Source organism: Aulostomus chinensis, chromosome 6 (genome assembly GCF_037954235.1).
Source record: "Aulostomus chinensis isolate RoL2024-O1b breed Wild chromosome 6, RoL_Achi_v1.0, whole genome shotgun sequence".
Lineage (NCBI taxonomy): Eukaryota > Metazoa > Chordata > Actinopteri > Syngnathiformes > Aulostomidae > Aulostomus > Aulostomus chinensis.
Genome location: NC_141325.1, coordinates 28,840,065 through 28,858,944, shown reverse-complemented (window position 1 = coordinate 28,858,944; position 18,880 = coordinate 28,840,065). Strand labels below are relative to the sequence as shown.

General features: G+C 45.6%; 1 protein-coding gene across 1 annotated transcript; it reads left to right on the top strand.

Annotated features, from left to right (window-relative positions):
* Positions 1-11,379: 11,379 nt before the first annotated feature.
* Positions 11,380-18,668, top strand: tmc1 (transmembrane channel-like 1). Its single transcript, XM_086205538.1, has 18 exons — positions 11,380-11,777; positions 11,866-12,063; positions 12,184-12,274; positions 12,381-12,462; positions 12,534-12,640; positions 12,764-12,862; positions 13,547-13,689; positions 13,771-13,915; positions 14,002-14,196; positions 15,242-15,421; positions 15,490-15,642; positions 16,552-16,680; positions 16,779-16,846; positions 16,931-17,170; positions 17,238-17,363; positions 17,468-17,546; positions 18,139-18,274; positions 18,405-18,668. The coding sequence occupies exons 1-18, from the start codon at positions 11,380-11,382 to the stop codon at positions 18,626-18,628; spliced, it is 2,793 nt and encodes a 930-aa protein (XP_086061664.1). The 3' UTR covers positions 18,629-18,668.
* The last annotated feature ends 212 nt before the right edge of the window (positions 18,669-18,880 follow it).

Sequence of the window (18,880 nt, the reverse complement as noted above, 5' to 3'; positions counted from 1 at the left end):
ACATTGAAATCCTTTTGAGTGGTTTAGAGGGAGAACAATCTCCAGCTCGCTCAGGGAGGGCAGAGCTCAGATAAATGTAGATTAGATTACTACCAGTAGAAAACGAAGCAAACACACAAAAGAAACAGGCTATCAAGCCCGATAGCTTGAAATGAGAATGAGTTGAGATGTTTATATCTGGCTATTGAAGATGCTAAAAGGCAGACTTTGAAGAAGAGGGTTATATTCAATTACCAAAGCAGTATGTGGAAATACATTTTTTGGAGAATGTTTTTAATGTTGTCACTTCCGTCAACCTTTTTCTAATCAGTAGATAGGCTCATTCTCGGCTAACAAAAATGCAATGATTCTTATTTTCAGGCTATCTTGAAAACATAGTCACATTATCATCTTCAATAACTGCCTCTTTTCCACCCTAAATTCTACGTTTTGGACCTTCAATGCACAAACTGTCATTAAAAAAATAAATTAATTGCAGTTTTTCAAAATGTTCTCGATTTTTTTTTGTTGGGTAAAATTATTTCTTGTCGAGCAAGAGCGTGATGATGCTTGGCTGGAGCAATCATTATTTTTCATTTGTTGGACTGGAGTTCAGATTATAGTAAACATTAGCCTTGTGGCTAACAAAGATTTGCAGTACTCACACATTTCGCTTCCGTAGCGGTAGAGAGCGAATGTGTGCCATAAACAAACTCCGCCGTGGACGCATGACTTCAGCCAATCAGCTTCACGCTTCTGTCTTTGTCAAACACGCAAACACACTGTTACTGTTAGCAAACACAACATGAATGCTTTGAGAACAAAACATGAAATGCCTTTGGTGTGAACCGCAGATGTTCTCGCAGATATTTAACCAAAATCCCACAGGCTGAGAGAACTGGACGTTCAACAAGGCTAACTTATCTCCTGCTTTTAGGACTCATCGTTGCGCCACCCTGTGAAACATTAACCTGTGCGGAACACATTGCACCGGCTTAGTTTCACTATAACCCCCCGACGTTTGTAACTTCAACGGCCGCCGCAACACATGGTGTGTTCATCCTGTTTTTGCAAAACACAAAAACAGGACCCTTCCACTGCCTCCCAGTGTGTCATGTGTTACTTGACCCTGCAGGCTGAACAAGTCCCAACATCTCCTTCCACCTTGTCAGTCAAACATCACATGTCCTAAGGCACAAGTCCAGCCCGGAAGAAAACAAACCCTTTGGGTGCTGTTTTGTGTGTGTGTGTGTGCGTGTGTGTGTGCGTGTGTGTGTGTGTGGGATGGTGTGTGTACGAGGGAACATGCTGTCATCTGTCAGTGGATTCGTGGAACTCAGGGGACCAGTACAGTCTGGAAGCCCACGACGCTCTGCTCCTGTTGTAAACTACGTTCATATGAAACTGAAAACTGGATCAAGTGGCAGCCAAGTGAAAGCAAAACATCGCTACGATGGATAGTCCCCTAACTTCTGAAGGGCAATGAAGCTTCACTGATTTGCTGACAGCACACACACACACACACACACACACACACACACACACACACAAAACCAAAGCAGCAGGGATAATCTGATGTTTGCAGTCCAAAATAAAGGAAATTCAATGTTTTATAACGTTGATGGCAATGTGTGCGCCACTAAATGTCAGATTTTATCCCCTAACTTTGTTGTTCTGTGTAAATCTCCCAACTTTTCATTTGTATTTTTACTTTTTTTTCTGTAAAGAAAAATATTTTCAACATATACATGTTTTTTGCCCCTTTGGTCACAAAGGTTGTGAAAACTGATAAGAAGAAGGGGCGTAAGAGTTGCCAAGTCTGATGCTCGGGGCAGATTTGGCCGGTTTAATCTCTCATGACCATAAACCGACAGCTGCTGATGGACTCTAGGATGGCTAGCGGTTGACAATGCAACAAGGAGAGGAATCGTCATAGTAACAGCATTTAATTTACTCTGATCTGATTCTGTGTGACATGATGATGATGTCATCTTCTGCTCCTCACAAAGACTCGCTTTGACGACCCAATTCATTTGCATAAAATGTACAAACAGCGTAACATGGGAGGATCCTGAAAAACCTGGATCAGGATTGTCTGATTAAAGTGACAGTTGAGTGATGTCGTCAAGCGAGGGTCACAGTGTGGACCGGAGGTCACGCAGGTGTTAACAGAGCTTGTGGAAACTCATGAGGTGAAGTTTTTGGAGCATTTTTCATAGACGTGAAGCTCCTCTATTGTACACATGAGCCGCTCATATGTGAAGAGAGCACAGAGGGAGGGAGGGTGAAACCTTTACAGTGAGGTCTTTGTGTGTGTGTGTGTGTGTGTGTGTGTGTGTGTGTGTGTGTTGTGTTAATGCTGAGGAGAAAAGAAGGACCATGTGTATGTAAAATGTATGTGTGTAGTATGTGAAGGCTCCTGGGTTTCAGTGAGGGGAGGGAGCAGCTGAGGAGAAAGTGGGAGTCAAGTATCATTACCCATCCCCCTTGTGTATACACCGTCATGGCTTGGTTTCTTTATGTATGTGTGTGTGTGTGTGTGTGTGTGTGTGTGTGTGTGTGTGAGTGTGTGTATGTGTGTGTGTGCATGTGTTCGTAGGTTTTGGTCCCACTGAGCGAGGTGTGGGTGGGTGTAATGATGCTGGCGGTTGTGTTGAAGAGTTCTTCCATTCCACTACCATGACAGATACACGTGGATTGCTGAATGTAACAATGTTGCCATGACAACACAAGCATACATTTTCAATCTTTTTTGTTCCATGCTCTGTGTGTGTGTGTGTGTGTGTGTGTGTGTGTGTGTGTGTGTGCGTGCGTGCGCATGGGGGTTGTGAGGATTACTTATGTGAATCTGGAACAGCCTGCCCGTAGTTACTAGGCAGATATTGGCACACACACATGCGCGTGCACACACACACACACACACACACACACACACACACACACACACGCACATGCGGGGGCACAGGCGTCTGGGTGGTGAGACACTGTTGATAAAGGGGCCAGTGGTGGAAATGGCAGCTTATCCATTTACATAAGCTGTGTGCGGGGCTTGATAAGCTCTGCTGCAACCAGGCTGACTGAAGCTTTTGCCTCCAAACTTGATCCCCACCCTGCTCTGGCCACATTTAACCTCATGTGCAGCTCCAAGAGAGGGGGGACGTCGGCATGTGTTAACATACGACCAGGACAACAGTGAACAGAGGGTGTCTGTCTGCCCGGTTCTGGGGGATCAGGGACTGCCTTGTTGAGAATCATCTGTTCTTGAGTTTGGTCTACTCTCATTTTTTTGCGATAAGGCTGCATGAACGTCCGAGGAAACATGCCACATATGGGCACGGATGGATCAAGAGTCAGCCCAAACAAAACAGTGACACAGAGAAGGAACGAGGACAAAAATGGAATCAGATGATCTGCTGATTCAGCACCTTCTGACCATTCAATCCCTCACTTGTTCTGCTACACAACTCCTCTGCCTCATGAATGTGTTTCTTGTTACTTCTGCTGGGGAGGAGTCCAAACAACTTTCCCAGCAACTCCCCGTTGGAACCCTTCTTCTTCTCCTCCCTGCATTCACACACAAACCTCTCCAACCTTACACCTGGATGATTGCTGCAATTACACTGAGTGTGCGTTTGTGTGTGCACATAATGTGTGCCTTTACACGCTGCAGCTGATATCGGACTCCATGTAAGACCACATGGATGTGAGCCCCTGCATGTGAGTGTGCGTGTGTGCTAGAGCGAGTGTGTGTGTGTGTGTGTGTATGTGTGTGCAGCAGATGTCCCGTGTTCTCCTCTGTTCCCCAGACTGGCTGGTCTTTGTTGCTGCTCCCTCGTGCAGACGGGCTTGGCCACGTGCTTCTCTGTCTGCAAGAACAAGCCCCGCCTCCACCGCTATAATCTGTCAATAGCAGCAGCCAAGTCCCGCCCCCACAAACAGCCAGTCCGCCTCCTGCTTGATGATGCTGCTTTACTCACGCATACTCACCATGCTTTTTCTTCTCTCCTACTCTCTCCCCTCACACACGCTCTGTTTCTATCTGTGCCTGCACAAGAAAACTGGGCACCGCACTTCTGCAACTCAATCCAAGTCTCAGTTTCTCTCCAGCTCTCCACATGGTTGGGATAAAGTTTCCTTCCTGAAAAGTTTTCTTCCTTCCAGTACTTCCATACTCGGTCAAAAGTCTTCTACACAGAAACACCCACAAACACACGAAGGAATTTGGCGAGAGGGGAAAACCCAGAGGAGTTTTGAAGAAAAGACACAACTCAGTAATGGACGAATGCGCCAGTTTGTAAATACCTGATTTCTAACAGAGCCTCAGCATGTTGAGGACACCAACAATGATAAAGCTTTTTCCATACACTTTGAAAGTGGTAAACAAGTCTAACCTCTGCTCGTTCAGCGATCGTTCAGTCTTTCAGATAAACAGTTGGTATCTCTTTGAAATTACACACAGTACTGAGTGAGTGCTTTAAATGTCAGGAATGTCTCTGTGTGTGATAATTGAATCCCTCAACTGAAAATTATATCCTTCAGTATCGTCACACCTGATGAACCTGAACTCTGCTCACAGCTCTGCTCCCGTCTGCCTGACATAAACAGCCCAGTTCTGCCCTCGGGGCCGCCGCTGCTGTACGTTTAGTGTCAACAGTTGTGGAGGCGAGGGGGCGTTATTGCTGCACAAAGTTCACGGCTTGATTGCTGTCACAGCAACAGTATGAGTGCATTCGTTCCTGACTGGAAGAGGAAATCTCCCTCCTTCTTATGTCGCCTTTCTTTTCACGCCACAATAAGAACTCTCAGTTCATGCTGGTCTTTTATACGTTCTTAAAGTGTCTCATAGAGAATCTGGTCAGGCTGCTTTCTTATGTTGTGCCCCCCCCCCTTTTTTTTAAGTGCCAAGAGGGACTGCTGTTTGTTTGCTTTGTTGTTGGTCATCACTTATCATCTGAATGAGTGCTGTGGGCTGCATCTTTGCATTAAGTGATCTGTATAGATAAACTTATCATGACTATCTGTTACTGCTTCGAATGTTCCTCTCTCAAAGGGTTCTCTGTTGACTCTGTGCTGCACCACTCCCACCTCACTGTTCCGTCTCGGTGTGACCCGCATCGAGGCCCCGGCAGCTCGGTGACAGCCATTCATCGGTAACAGAGTTGCTGTCTGACTCACACCAGCGCATGCAGGCCTTCTGCGGGGCTCTTATCACGCCAGCAGTGAGACGAGCGGTGAATCATGGGTCACTGATTGCTGGAAATGATTTAAATACACACACATGATATACAGCAGCGCCACATGACCACTTCCTGCTCCAAATTTCCCACGTTTGAGCAAATGCACCACCAATCAGAAGTTTGGATCCACCTTCTCGTTTAATTTTTTTCTCTTTATTTTCAAGAACACATATGGAATTATGTAGGAAACCAAAAAGTGTGAAATGACTCTTGACATGTTTTATATTTTGGATTCTTCACAACAGCCTCCCTTTGCTTGGACTCCTGCTCTGCTCACTCTTGGCCTTCTCTCCAGGAGCTTCATGAGGTCGTCACCTGAAATGGTTTCCAACAGACTTGAAGGACTTCCAGAGGTGCTGAGCACCTGTTGCTCCTTTGGCCTTCACTCTGCAGTCCATCTCATCCCAAACATCTGGATTGGGTTCAGGTCAGGAGACTGGAGGCCAGGTCACCTGGTGCAGCCCTCCATCACTCTCCTTCTTGGTCAAATCGCCCTCACACAGCCTGGAGGTGTGTTTGGGGTCATCGTCCTGTTGAAAAATCAATGATGGTCCAACTAAACGCAAACTAAATGGGATGGCGTGTTGCTGCAGGGCGCTGTGGTAGCCATGCTGGTTTAGAGTCAACAGCGTCACCAGCAGAGCCCCCCCACACCATCACACCTCCTCCCCCGTGCTTCATGGTGGGAACCATGCATGTGGAGACCATCTCTTCACCTTTTTTGTGTCCCACAAAGACACAGCGGGTGGAACCTAAGATCTCCAATGTGGACTCATCAGACCAGAGCCCAGATGTCCTCTGGTCTCATGTCCACTCCTTGTGTTTCTGGTCCAAAAAAATCTCTTCTGCTGGTTGTCTTTCCTTAGTTGTGGTTTCTTAGCAGGTGTTGGACCATGAAGGCCTGATTGGCGCCGTCTCCTCTGAACAGTTGGTGCAGAGACGTGTCTGCTACCAGAACTCGGAGGCGTTTATCTGGGCTCCAGTCTGAGGAGCTGTTGACCTGTGAGTTCTGAGGCTGGGGACTGGGATGAAGTCATCCTCAGCAGCAGAGGAGACTCTTGGTCTTCCTTTCCTGGGTCCAGTTGTCAAATAGAGCTGTCAGCTGTGTAGCAACCTGACTTCTGCACAACACAACTGATGCTCCCAACCCCATTAAGAAGGCAAGAAATTCCACAAATGAACCCTGACAAGGCGAACCTGAGAGGTGAAAACCGTTTCAGGTGATGACATCATGAAGCTCACTGAGAGAAGGCCAAGGGTTCGCAGCGCTGGCAACAAAGCAGAGGGAGGCTGGTTTGAGGAAGCCAGAATATAAAACATATTTGCAGTTATTTAACATTTTTTTCTTTGCTACACAATTCTTCAATATCTGCTTCATATATTTGTTGTCTTCAGTATGAATCTACAATGTAGGAAGTAGTAAGAATAAAGAAAAAACATGGAATGAGAGGGTGGGTTTGACTGGTGGTGTTCATCAGATCAGTCAGCTGACAACATGAACCGCTGGACTGGTGATGTTTCCTCTTTTACTGCCTGTTGACAAAGTTCAGCACTTTTCACAGTCTGATTCCTCCCCACTGGTCCTGCTCCAGTTTACACGACTGGCCAGACTCACGTGGACTCTCGGTGGTGCAGACTTTGAAGGAAGTTATCCGAAGATTTTTATTTCACAACGACGTTGACCTTTGGGATTACAAAAAAAAAAAATTGTCGTCATTTCATTCAATGAAACATTTGTGCAAAGCAATACTCTAGTTATTAGTTTGGAGATTCTATGGCTAGAAACATCATTTGTGTCGTCACAATTTACACTTGACAGTTTAATTTGTACGCTGTTTCTTTAAAAAAAAAGAAAAGAAAAAGATGGACGTCTGCTGGCTGAGAAGTTAAGGTGCTATTTCTGGGGAAAAAAAAAGACAAAGGATGAGTGACACCAACATCATTAGTGAACCAGCTTTTCAAAATGTTACATCACTTCGCTATTAGGAATGAACAATAGTTCCTGTTTTCAGTCACCTGAGAATGGAACCTTGTTGAGGAGAGGGGTGTGAGGGCCATGCAGGGGCCAGCAGGTTGGAGCAGAGAGGTAATAAGTGGGCTGGTGGGCAGCGGGTGAGACTGCTGGCTCCACTCCTCCTCCGGCAGGTCCTTTGTGTGCAGGCTCCATGTGGCTGACTGTTTTTAGACTGCCTGTGGCTTCGGGGAGAAAAGAAATGAGTTGAAATTGTGACTGATGGGAAGAACAGAGGCAGAGCACCCTCAGCTGTTTATTTTACTCTTTTCAACTTTTGGATTTTACTGTTTATTGTGTAGCTCTGGATAATTTTGCACAGTGTAGAGCCTTAATTTCTGGTCTTGTGTCTCTAGTGCTGCGGCTGGTTGGCTGGTCAGGGTGCTGGGGGTTCACTCACTTTGGATGCCATTTTGGTTTGTCTTTTATGATAATTAGATGCTTGTGCACAGGTAGTATGCTCCTAGTACAGTCCTCTTATCGGTGAGTTGTTGTCCTTCCAGCAGTAGCACAACTGTCTCCTGCTTGTGCTCTTCTTTTTCTTTTTTTTTTAGCATTATTGTTAGATGATTGTTGCGGCCTCCTCAACGAAGCCCCAGTGTTGTATTCATACCTGTTACACTTGTAACTCCCCACCTCGATGATTCACGTCCTCTGCAGCGGTGCGTCCATGTGACCAGTCAGCTGCATCTTGTTTGTTTTGATGTCATTTTCAGCTCATATATCCTCAGTGACCTCCCTCACCTGACTCCTCCGAGATTCCCTCCTCGCTGCAGCTAAGTTTAGCAACAGGAAACTGATACCCACCCACCACCCCTCCCCATCCTCACCCCCCGCCGACACACTGAGCTGATACACATGGACCCCATCTTGCTGCATGCCTGTGACGCTTTTCCGCACACGTGCAGGAAAAAGCAGAAACACCCTGGAAAAAAAAGATGAAATGTCCATATATAAAAACCATCTGAGTGTCCCTTCATTTCTACTTCAGTGTAGAGCAATAGCGCCCTCTACAGGTTCAAAAGCTCTAAAAGTTGTAGTTTTTTTTGTGGCGTGATTTCCTCCTTCAGGAAAGGGTTTATTCAGCTTTATGGCCATTTATACGAGGAAAAATGCAGATGATAAACCAAAAAAAGACAATCACATTATACTCAAATAGAGGAATTCATGTGAATATCTCCAGAACTTTTATTTTACAATCACTTTGAACCATCCTACACTCAAGTCAAGAGACAGAGCGGCTGCCTAGTATAGCGGGATGCCAGAGTTCATTCACAGGTCAGATGGTTTGGGCTGCACCGACTGATATGAGCCACCTTTAATTAAATAAATTTGTGCCCCTCTGTCGTGCATTTTGTCTGGATGGGATTAAAAAAAGTCATCACCTTAAAAATGTTGGACCCTGTTAACTGAATATAAGCCCCATTTTCAGTTATGTTACGTAAAGAAGGATGAGGCAGAGATTCAAAGCCCCTGAGGATTTTACCGTGTGAATTAACCAGGAAGCGCAGACTCAAAGGGGACTGAAGTCGACTCCTGGTTCAGCCTCACTTGAGCAAGAAAACAGCAACATCAAGTCGTTTCAGATACTGAAACTTTTCATCTCAACAGAACAAAAAAGATATTTTTTGATACCATAAAAACATGACACACACACACACACACAGGTTTGCGTAGCTATCCTTATTAGGACATTCCATTGACTTCCATTCATGTGAATATCCTAACCCAAGCACTTATCTTCATCCTAACCCTAACCAATTGTTGCCTAAACTCAACCTCAAGCTAACTGCAATTTACAACTTCACTCTGACTTTGACCAGGTGTTCATAAATTAAGTTCTGCCGCATTAGGACTGGTCTTTAGTCCCCATGAGGACCAGAGGTCCTGATAAGGTTTGTGTTTATATCAGAAAAAGTCTCCAAAAGATAACAAAAACCAAGTACACACAGACACAGACACACACACACACACACACACACACACACACACACACACACACACACACACACACACACACACACACACACACACCTGCATAAAGGCAGTCATAACCGTTTTGAATAATTGATTGCTAGTGAAATTGTGTGGCTCTAGTGTTTCCAGGCTGTCATTGTCCTGGTTTCGGGTCAATGGGTGGCGAGGAAAAAGTGAACTTCTCATGCGAGTTACTCACCATGCCCCAGCCCCTCCATTCACACACGCACGCACACACACACGCGCGCACACACACACACACACACACACACACACACGCACGCACGCATGCTTTTCGTTGCCATGGAAGCATATGGATAAGCTGTAGAAGGAGAAAGACCACTGAAACTCCACAGCTTCGCCCCACTGGACAGCAGGAGGACCATGAGATGAAGATGCCCAGGAACAATCTGATCGCCTCTGAGAACGACGGTAAGATTGAGCTGCTTTGCATCTTTTCATCACACTCTTAATCACTGAGTGGTGCCGGTCCCTGTTTCTGGAGGGATTCTGCTTCTCTGTAAGACTGGACAGGTTTAGTCAGTTCCGATGTGAATTGTGATGCTTGGCCCCTGGTGTGGTCTGGAGTCTCCAGAGCACCACATTCTGATGATGAGCCTTGTTCCTACACACATCTAATTTGGTAGAACCATGGTCTCCCATGTGATACTGATGATTTTCTATATTTCTCTACATTTGTCTCTGAATTATTTTGTTTTCTTGCTGTGTTACGCGTGTGAAGCTGGTGAACAGAAGGCCTCCACTCAACCTGATTTGGGGGGGGATGAAACTGGCTCATTTCTTCAACCTGATAATGTTGTAAGCGTTGCCAAGGAAGTTATGTGATTGCCGGCCATGATTTGTCTGTCTGCTAAAAGTTGCGGATGGATTTTGTTGAAACCGTCCAGTCCGATGACATCACATCACCCTGGTGGAGGGATGCGTCCTCTCGGATCCTTCTTGTTACCTCCGGCAAGAAGGACGTGTTTTCACTAGCATTTGTTTTTTTATTTGTTTGTATGCCAGCAAAGTTATGCAAAAACTATGATGCAGATTTTCCTCAGACTTGGTGGTGCGGTGTATCGTGCGCCGGGGAAGAATCTATCACATTTTGGAGCAGATGAGTCACAGCAATGCCTCCAGGCAATGAGATTTTACAACAATTTAAAATGTCTCAATGTCTAAATGTGTCAAACGTAATTAGAAACACCTTGAAACAACTCCACATGATCTTTACCAAACATAATAATGATATTATGTGATAAAAAAACCCAAATCATTCATCTTTATTTGGTCTAATAGAGATGTGAGCGATTACAAGCTCCCCAAGAACTGAAAAGGTCAAACAAAATCAGCTGATCCATTGTTTCTTGTTTTCATTGATAAAAGGCCACAAACATCTTGATCAAACACCCCCCTGCGTCCTGGTCTGCCCCAGTGGGGGGTGGCTCTGCCTCCCCCACCCATCCTCTCCTCCTTCATTAGCACAGTGTTTGTCTCCTTTGTGCCCCTTGGCAGCACACAGCCGTAATGACCCGTGTGCCGGCCACTCCGGTTACACTAAGAACACGCATCAAAGGCCAGACTATATACATGCATCTGCTCAGTGTGTCAGTGGGCATCTTTGTTTTCCCCTTTACACCTCTTTACTGAAGACAATGGAGCCGGCAGGTACACAATAAGGTTGACTAATCTGTCCCGGTGAAAAGGGTCAGTGTTGTTTTGAGGTTATAAAAGCGCGATAAAGCTGAGGTCATCAGAGGAGGCATCACGGCAGCGAAAGAAATACAACACGAGACATGAGAGAAACGAGTAATTAAAACGGACGAGAGGACAAAGATATGATCCCAGTAACAAAATGGGAGAAAACAAAATACGACGTATTGAAATTGTTTTATACAACAGTTTCTTCGTGATGTTGCTTATTTAGTGACAAATGATCTCTCTCTCCTCAGTTGACATTGGACTTGAGTCTGCAGGTGAGTGGTTTGTCATCATCACCTATAATTTTTTTTGGGGGGGGGATTATGAGATAAAAACCTCAAATATTGCACATTCATGCATTTAATGCAAATCTGCGGGTTTACTGCAGGAGATGACGATGCGATTTCCACTTTTGGGGAACATGAGCAGGGAAGAAGCCGAGGAAAAAGAAGGGCTAATAACCGAGAGAAAATGAAGAAGGCGAATGGAAAGAGAAGGAGAGCGTCTAGAGGAGGAGAAGATGAAGAGGAATCACAGGACAGATCTGAGAGGAGAGAACCGGGCAGGAGAAGGAGAGCCAGGAATGATCAAGGTGAAAAAGCGAGAAATGAGGAGGAGGAGGAGGAGGAGGAGCGGGTCAGAGTCAAGAAAGCAAGCACTGCAAAAACTAAGAAGAACCTGAAAAATGAACACATGGCTAAAATGGAGCAGGAAGAGGGAGAGGCTGAGGGTGGGAATGCCAAGACTGAAAAGAAACACGCAAGTGCCAAAAGAAAAGGGACAAATGAAGACGTTGTCAGTGAAGGTGCCGTGAAGGAGAAAGCACAGGAGGGAAAGAAGAAAAAGCAGAAGAAAGTGGTTGAAAAAAGGTGAATGATTCTCTTCTCTGTAGTTTCCCTCTGAGGAAATGTTCGGTCATGCACACAGTAAAGATGCTATGTAATTAAAATGTCTCAGCTCAGAGCCGGAGACAAGTGAGCACGAGGACAACGGAGAAGATGAAGAAGGGGAAGATGAAGAGCAAGAGTTGAGGCCAGAGTGTCTGTCGCCAGAGGAGCTGGAGAAGCTGAAGGAGGCTGTGGAGGAGAGGAAGAAATTGATCCAAAGTCTGAGGGGGAAGCCCTGGACCATGAAGAAGAAACTCACCACTTTACGGTAAAATACGCTTCACTTTGAATCAGCGTCCTGAAATTCTAAAAGATGGCCAGAGTTCCTGGGCTGTAATTCCAGACGTGACCTTCATTTCACTGTGAATCCAAACTTTCTTCCTTCCAGGGAGTCTCGGGAGTTTGTGGAGAAATATGAGGGGGCTCTGGGGAAGGGCAAAGGCAGGAGGTTCTACGCCTACAAGGTCATGATGACAAAGGCAAGTGGGTGCTGGCTGTTTGGTCTTTGTCACACAATGACTCAAATGACGCAACGTATTATTTATGCAGGACACATTTTAATTCTAAGTCTTCTTTCTTTTAAAGAAATGGATGAAGTTTCAACGGGACTTTGAGAACTTTAAAACTGCCTGCATTCCATGGGAGATGAAAATCAAGGAGATTGAAAGTAAGTTTGTCACATTTCTCAGTCGTGCGGTTGAACCGCTCCTCCTCACAAAGGTCTGCTGAACCTCTCAGGCCATTTCGGCTCCTCAGTTGCCTCTTACTTCATCTTCCTGAGGTGGATGTACGGCATCAACATGATCCTGTTTGGTCTGACCTTTGGCTTGGTCATGGTGCCAGAGGTGCGTGGCTTTAATTCTCCAGCAGCAGGTTGTACATTCTCTTTTGTTTGGTGCATCTGTTCACTCTTCTGTTTCAGCTTGAGGGTGTTTTCATATAAAAGTCACCCCGCCTGTTTCTAACAGGCCTTAATGGGGCGGCCGTATGGTAGCATCCCCAGAAAAACTGTCCCGAGGGCTGAGGAGGGCAGTGCCATGGACTTCGCCGTCTTATGGGACTTTGGGGTCAGTTGGCTGTGTTCACTATGTGCAACATCACATTCACGTCATCCTCCATGGATGTTTTGTCTCTTGAAGTGACACTTCCCCCAAAAAGTGTGTGTTTGCCTTTCAAGTACTCACTAACGTCTTGGAGACTCCAGAAGTTAAGAAAAACAAACAAAAACAAAGCACCAGCTACATACAGTTAGCTTGAAGCAAATGGTGACAGACGCTAACAACAGCAAAACTAATTCCGAAAATGTAATTGTTTGGTATTACCTGCCTCTTCTGTGTCGAGCTCTATGCTCAGTAATCCGCAAACACTTTGATTTCAGAGTGTAACCCCTCAGCTCCGCTGAATGAGCCAGCTGGTTGGCGCTGAGGACAGTGAATGAGCACCAAAGTAGAGGAGTTACGTTTCCTTTGTTTTCGCTCAAATCAAAGTGTTTGTGGCTCACCGAGCGTGCAGCTGGATGGCGGGGATCCTACTGACGAGACTTTATCAAAGGACGTTTTTGGACAATTTTGCTGCTGTTAGTTGCCACTAGCTTACAGCTAAATATACTTGGTTGGTTCTGTCTGCATTTTGGAAACAAAAGTACAGTGTATTTTTTGAGTACTTGACCGGCAAAATACACTGTACTTTTGAGTGAGAGTGTAGTGATATATTGCAACCCAAATCCCACCAACTTACTCTCGCACCCACAGGGTTACGCTCAGTACTCCGTCCTCTTCTATGGGTACTACAATAACCAGCGCGCTATTGGCTGGCTCAAGTTCCGCATGCCCCTGTCTTACTTCCTGGTTGGTGTGGGCACAGTGGCCTACAGCTACATGGTGGTCATTAGAACGTGAGTTCATTTGGACTAGACACCGCTCTATCATGTGTGGAGCTCAGTAGTATCCTGATGCTTCTGGTATTGTGATGCAAGGATGGCCCGTAATGCCAATGAGTCAGGAGTCGGAGATGATAACAGCTTTAATTTCTGCTGGAAGATGTTCACCAGCTGGGACTACCTGATCGGAAACCCTGAGACTGCAGACAACAAGTTTGCCTCCATCACCACCAGCTTCAAGGTCAGCGCTGCTCTCTGCTTCAGTGCAGCCACCGATGTCATATGCATGCTGTACTCATCCAGCCAATCCCTCTTCTTCCTCTCCAGGAGGCCATCTTAGAGGAGCAAGAGAGTCACAAGGATGATAACATCCATCTGACCCGCTTCCTGCGGGTGTTGGCCAACTTCCTGGTCTTGTGTTGTTTAGCGGGAAGTGGATACCTTATTTATTTTGTAGTGCGTCGATCGCAGAAGTTTGCCCTCGATGGGCTGGAGAATCATTCCTGGTGGGAACGTAATGAGGTACAAGTGAGAATTGTTGGTATCGCTTTTAGCTGCAAGTGAGTTCATAATGTAAATCACAGTTTTTAAAGCATAAGTAGCACTGTAAGAGTCAGACTCATAGACCTTCTGACATGAAAGATACTTTGAAATGCCTCTGATAATAATAAGTAAAGCTACTCCCCACCCAGTATGACATCATCCTGCACCCTGAATGCTTGTACACTGGTTTGGCTTGCTGGGACACCCAAATAGGACAAAGTCAGCATAAATATTATAAGTAACCTTGACCGTTGACGACCAAAATCTTTTCAGTTCATCCTGAAATATCGGACATACTGGTTAGTGTGTCAAACAGAAGCACCTGAACAGGTCTGGAGAAGGACGGGGGCTCCCAAATCAAATACAAGGCAGGTGATTGGATGAACCATCCGTCCGTCAAATCAGTCAGATCAACAAAGTCAAGAAAAAGTCAGTCAACAGAGGAGTGAAAACATGTTCTGCATTGAGAAAATCCTTCAGTGGAGTTCTTTGCTCTTCTTTCAAAGAGGAAACACACTCCAGTTCTGATGTTCTGGAACTGATCCTAGACCAGCATCTCTGCTAACCTCTCCGGGAGACGCCATTGTTTCACGCTGAAAACATGCCTCTATCTCCCCAAAAGATGCTGATTGGCTGAACCGTTGCTGTCGAGGACAAAACCCTTTAACTTGAAGCCTGCTAAGATTCCCATGTGACCTCCTGAACTCAGCTGCCTCCCGAGGTAGAAGTCCGAGCGGAGCTTCTAGATTTAGAGACATCCCTCCAAAGGCTTTCAGACGCTGCAATCATCTGGTGACAGTGAATCTGACATTTGACACCCAAATTTAAAGTTTATCGTTGAGTCCCAGTGGATGTTTGTACCAAGTTTGAAGAAATTCCCTCGAGGCCTTCCTGACAAGCTCATAATCCCTCCAGCCCACAGCTGTGGTCAGAACTGGCCCAAAAAAATGTTCTGTTGTCCTTTGATTTCTGGTAAGGAGTGATACCTGCTTCCTGGAGGCTGAAGCGACTGTGCTTTTGACAGGTGAACATGGTGATGTCATTGCTGGGGATGTTTTGCCCCATGCTGTTTGACGTCATCAGCACCCTGGAGAACTACCACCCCCGGGTTGCCCTGCAGTGGCAGCTGGGTCGCATCTTTGCCCTCTTCCTGGGAAACCTCTACACCTTCATCATCGCACTCATGGATGAGATCAACCTCAAAGTTAGAACCGATCGATTGTTTATTGATGATGTGTGGTGAAAAAGCTGAGATTTGTCTTTGGGTTGCAGAGAGAAGAGGAAAAAATAATCAAGTTTAATATAACTACGTGGGAAGCCAGTGTTTATAATGGCTCAGTATCAGAGAACAGCACCGCCCCACCCAGCTCTGTTCACCCTGGTGATGTACCCAGGGGCCCCTGCTGGGAGACCATGGTGGGCCAGGTCAGCGTGCGCATTCCATTCTGATGATGTCACTATTTCTAGTTAAAACACCAATATTTGACTCTAATTGATAATCCATCCATCCATTTTCAATACTGCTTATCCGTTAAGGGTCACGGGGGGGGGGGGGGGGGTTGTCTGCTGTAGCCCATCCCAGCTGACATGGGGCGAGAGGCGGGGTTCACCCTGGACGGGTTGCCAGTCCGTCGCAGACATAATTAATGACAAACATATGAATTAATATTTCAGGACAGTAATTTTGTTTCTTTCAAGCTCACATTTCTACATTTACTTCATCCAAAGTCAGTTCAATGTTTCACAGCACTGTTGTCCCAGATGTCAGTTTCATTTGTTAATTCATTTATCACACATTCAGCGCACGACACTGCTGCTTTATGCTCTCAAATATTTGTCTGTCAATCTCGATAACTATGGTACTGAGCTCAGCGTATATTAGGTACTTTATTAGTTTGTGATTATTTAGTTCATGACGTCTTAAATCTGTTCTTTTCTATCAAATATACAGTAAATTACACTTGCTTGGCTCATTAAAACTGCAGTTATGAAGGTTTTCTCACAGACTCATGAGATTCAGGAACACATTCCGAATACGTCGTGTTAAAAGTCCTTATTTGAGGTGTAAAGCTTCCACATTACTGGTAAAAGGTAAGAAGGGGTACAGTTTTAGAACTGCATCGAAATGATACACAGGGTATTTTTCTGAGATAGGACACATCATTTCACGTCACACACATGAAGGTTGCACCAATAAACATGAATCACGGTAAAGTAACCAAAACCTGCATGTAAAAATCCTGAGGTGGAAAAAGTCAGGTGTCAAACAAGAGGCAAACAAACTCTGAGTGTGAATTCGAGCCGTTCAGTAACGATTAGGATGCTTGCTCGCAGGAGTTTGTGCGGCTCATCATATCTGACACCATGACCACCTACACCACGCTGCTGGTCGGTGACTTCCTGAGGGCTGTGCTCGTTCGCTTCCTCAACTACTGCTGGTGCTGGGACTTGGAGGCTGGATTCGTGAGTCAGCTCTTCCTCGACAACCTGTGTTACACTGAGCTGTGACAGTGGGAGTCACTGCAGAGTTATTTTTTGCCTTTTTGTTCCCTTTATAAAAGCCGTCCTACTCTGAGTTCGATGTCAGTGGGAACGTCCTGGGCCTGATCTTCAATCAGGGGATGATATGGTAGGAGGAAGGCAGACGTTCCATTTTGATCCATAACCTGCAGCAGTGGATTGCATCAGTCGGATGTCTGATCTCTTCCTCCAGGATGGGGGCTTTCTATGCCCCCTGCCTGCCTGCCCTCAATGTCCTCCGCCTCCACGTGTCCATGTATCTGCAGTGCTGGGCTGTCATGTGCTGCAATGTCCCGCAGGAACGTGTCTTCAAGGCCTCTGGCTCCAATAACTTCTACATGGCGATGCTGCTGGTCATCCTCTTCCTGTCCACCCTGCCTGCCATCTACACCATCGTCACAATCCCCCCGTCCTTTGACTGTGGACCCTTCAGGTAACTTCGATTTCATCATTTATAGGGTGATTGGTTTTCTTTGAAGAAGCAACTCTCTTTTCCTCAGTGGGAAGACTCGCATGTTTGATGTGATCCACGAGACGCTGGAGCTGGACTTCCCAGCCTGGATCGGTAAAGTGTTCAGCTACGCCTCGAACCCCGGACTGGTGCTACCTTTCATATTGCTCATGGTGTGAGTTCACGGCAGACTGAATGCTACCAGCACATTTTGCACGACTGTATCGTTGGTGCTGATTTTGATTCTTTGTCTGTAATAATCTGCTTCTTTACTCTCAGACTGGCCATTTATTACCTGCAGTCGACATCCAAAAGCTACAAAGTGGCTAATGTGGAGCTGAAGAAAAAACTCCAAACAGTAAGTTGGGGTTTCCTCTGATTGTACACACCTGATAAACAAAGGTGAATGAGGACTAACAGTCATGACTTTAAGATGGAACATCGCTTACAAAGGAGCAATACTGAGGTTTAATCTGGGAAAAGTAAAACTGTCATGTTGGATAATTGTTTGTGTGTCCAGTGTGGAAGCCATGACAGGCAAACCATAAAACATTCAGATGATAGTTTTCCCAAACGGGATCTGAATGGTTATTATTTTGCATGCAAAACGGCTGAATTTTATTTTTGGTTGATTATCAAGAACGCAAGAAATTTTGGTTGTACATTTTAGAAATGCGGATAGAGGCTTTCATATTTTTCAGCAGGGAACTTCCATGTGCTGCTGCGTACTTGCGCTTGTATCATCCTCCCAGCAGATGGCAGCAGAGTAACAGCTGGAGGCTGAGCACGTCAGAGGGCTGCAGGGTTCTTGTGGGCTGGATCATTTGAGGCCAGCTGTCCTTATTCTTTGTTTATCAGGATTTGAAGAGATCCGGCGGTTAGGCTATGATGCTCTGTGTACTAAGAGTGGGTTCTGTTTGTCTTTTAATTTCTTGTCTTTCACCATCAAGCAAAATGAGGAGAACAAGAAGAAGAACAAGCGAGCAGCACTGAAGGCTGCAATGGATTTGGAGGAAGCCAGAAAAGCTGCATCGGAAGCTGTGGAGCAACAAAAGGACAACTATTCTTCATATCAACACCATGAAGGTGAGATACAGGGTGCGCACACAGGTTTAATACAACAGCAGTCAGAGATTTTACTTTCCATAAATGAACTCAATATCTTGTGTTGTACATAGTTTGCGGAGGTGATTCTTATATCCTCCTCCTCTTGCAGATGGAGAGGGAAACTACGGGGGCAGTCAGAAGTTGCACCGTGTTAGGAACGGACGGCCCCCTCCTCCTGCTGTCAGAGACCAAGTGCCTCAACTTCCAGCCACCAGAGCCCCAACCCCAAGGAGGTATCACCATGTCAACGACGGGACCCCTGGATACCTGCCGGGATACCCTGGGCAAAGTGAACCGAGGATGTACCGGGTGGCGAGCCTGCAGAGACACTGAGTAAGCGTGGATGGCGCATTAGAAAGCACTTTACAGAAATTGTCACAAAAACAGGAGCGCTGACTCTGATGGCCGTTTGTTGACTTGAGGACAAAATATTCGCTCTCTGTTGAATTAAAGTTTGTCTCCTGTTTATGAAATTTATAGTTTGTTTTTTGAAAAGCAACATGAATATTGAACTTGTCATGTATTTTTCAGGTACAAGGAACCTTTTTACGTTTTTTTTCCCTGATATATACAAAAGTAACTAAA

What these genes read in the sequence shown, in the direction of transcription:
- tmc1 (XM_086205538.1), top strand. Translation starts at nt 11,380, where the DNA reads ATGAAGAAGGCGAATGGAAAGAGAAGGAGAGCGTCTAGAGGAGGAGAA. An exon ending in AAGAAAGTGGTTGAAAAAAG is followed by an intron (nt 11,778 to 11,865) that starts GTGAATGATTCT and finishes AAAATGTCTCAG; the next exon opens with CTCAGAGCCGGAGACAAGTG. An exon ending in GCTTGGTCATGGTGCCAGAG is followed by an intron (nt 12,641 to 12,763) that starts GTGCGTGGCTTT and finishes TGTTTCTAACAG; the next exon opens with GCCTTAATGGGGCGGCCGTA.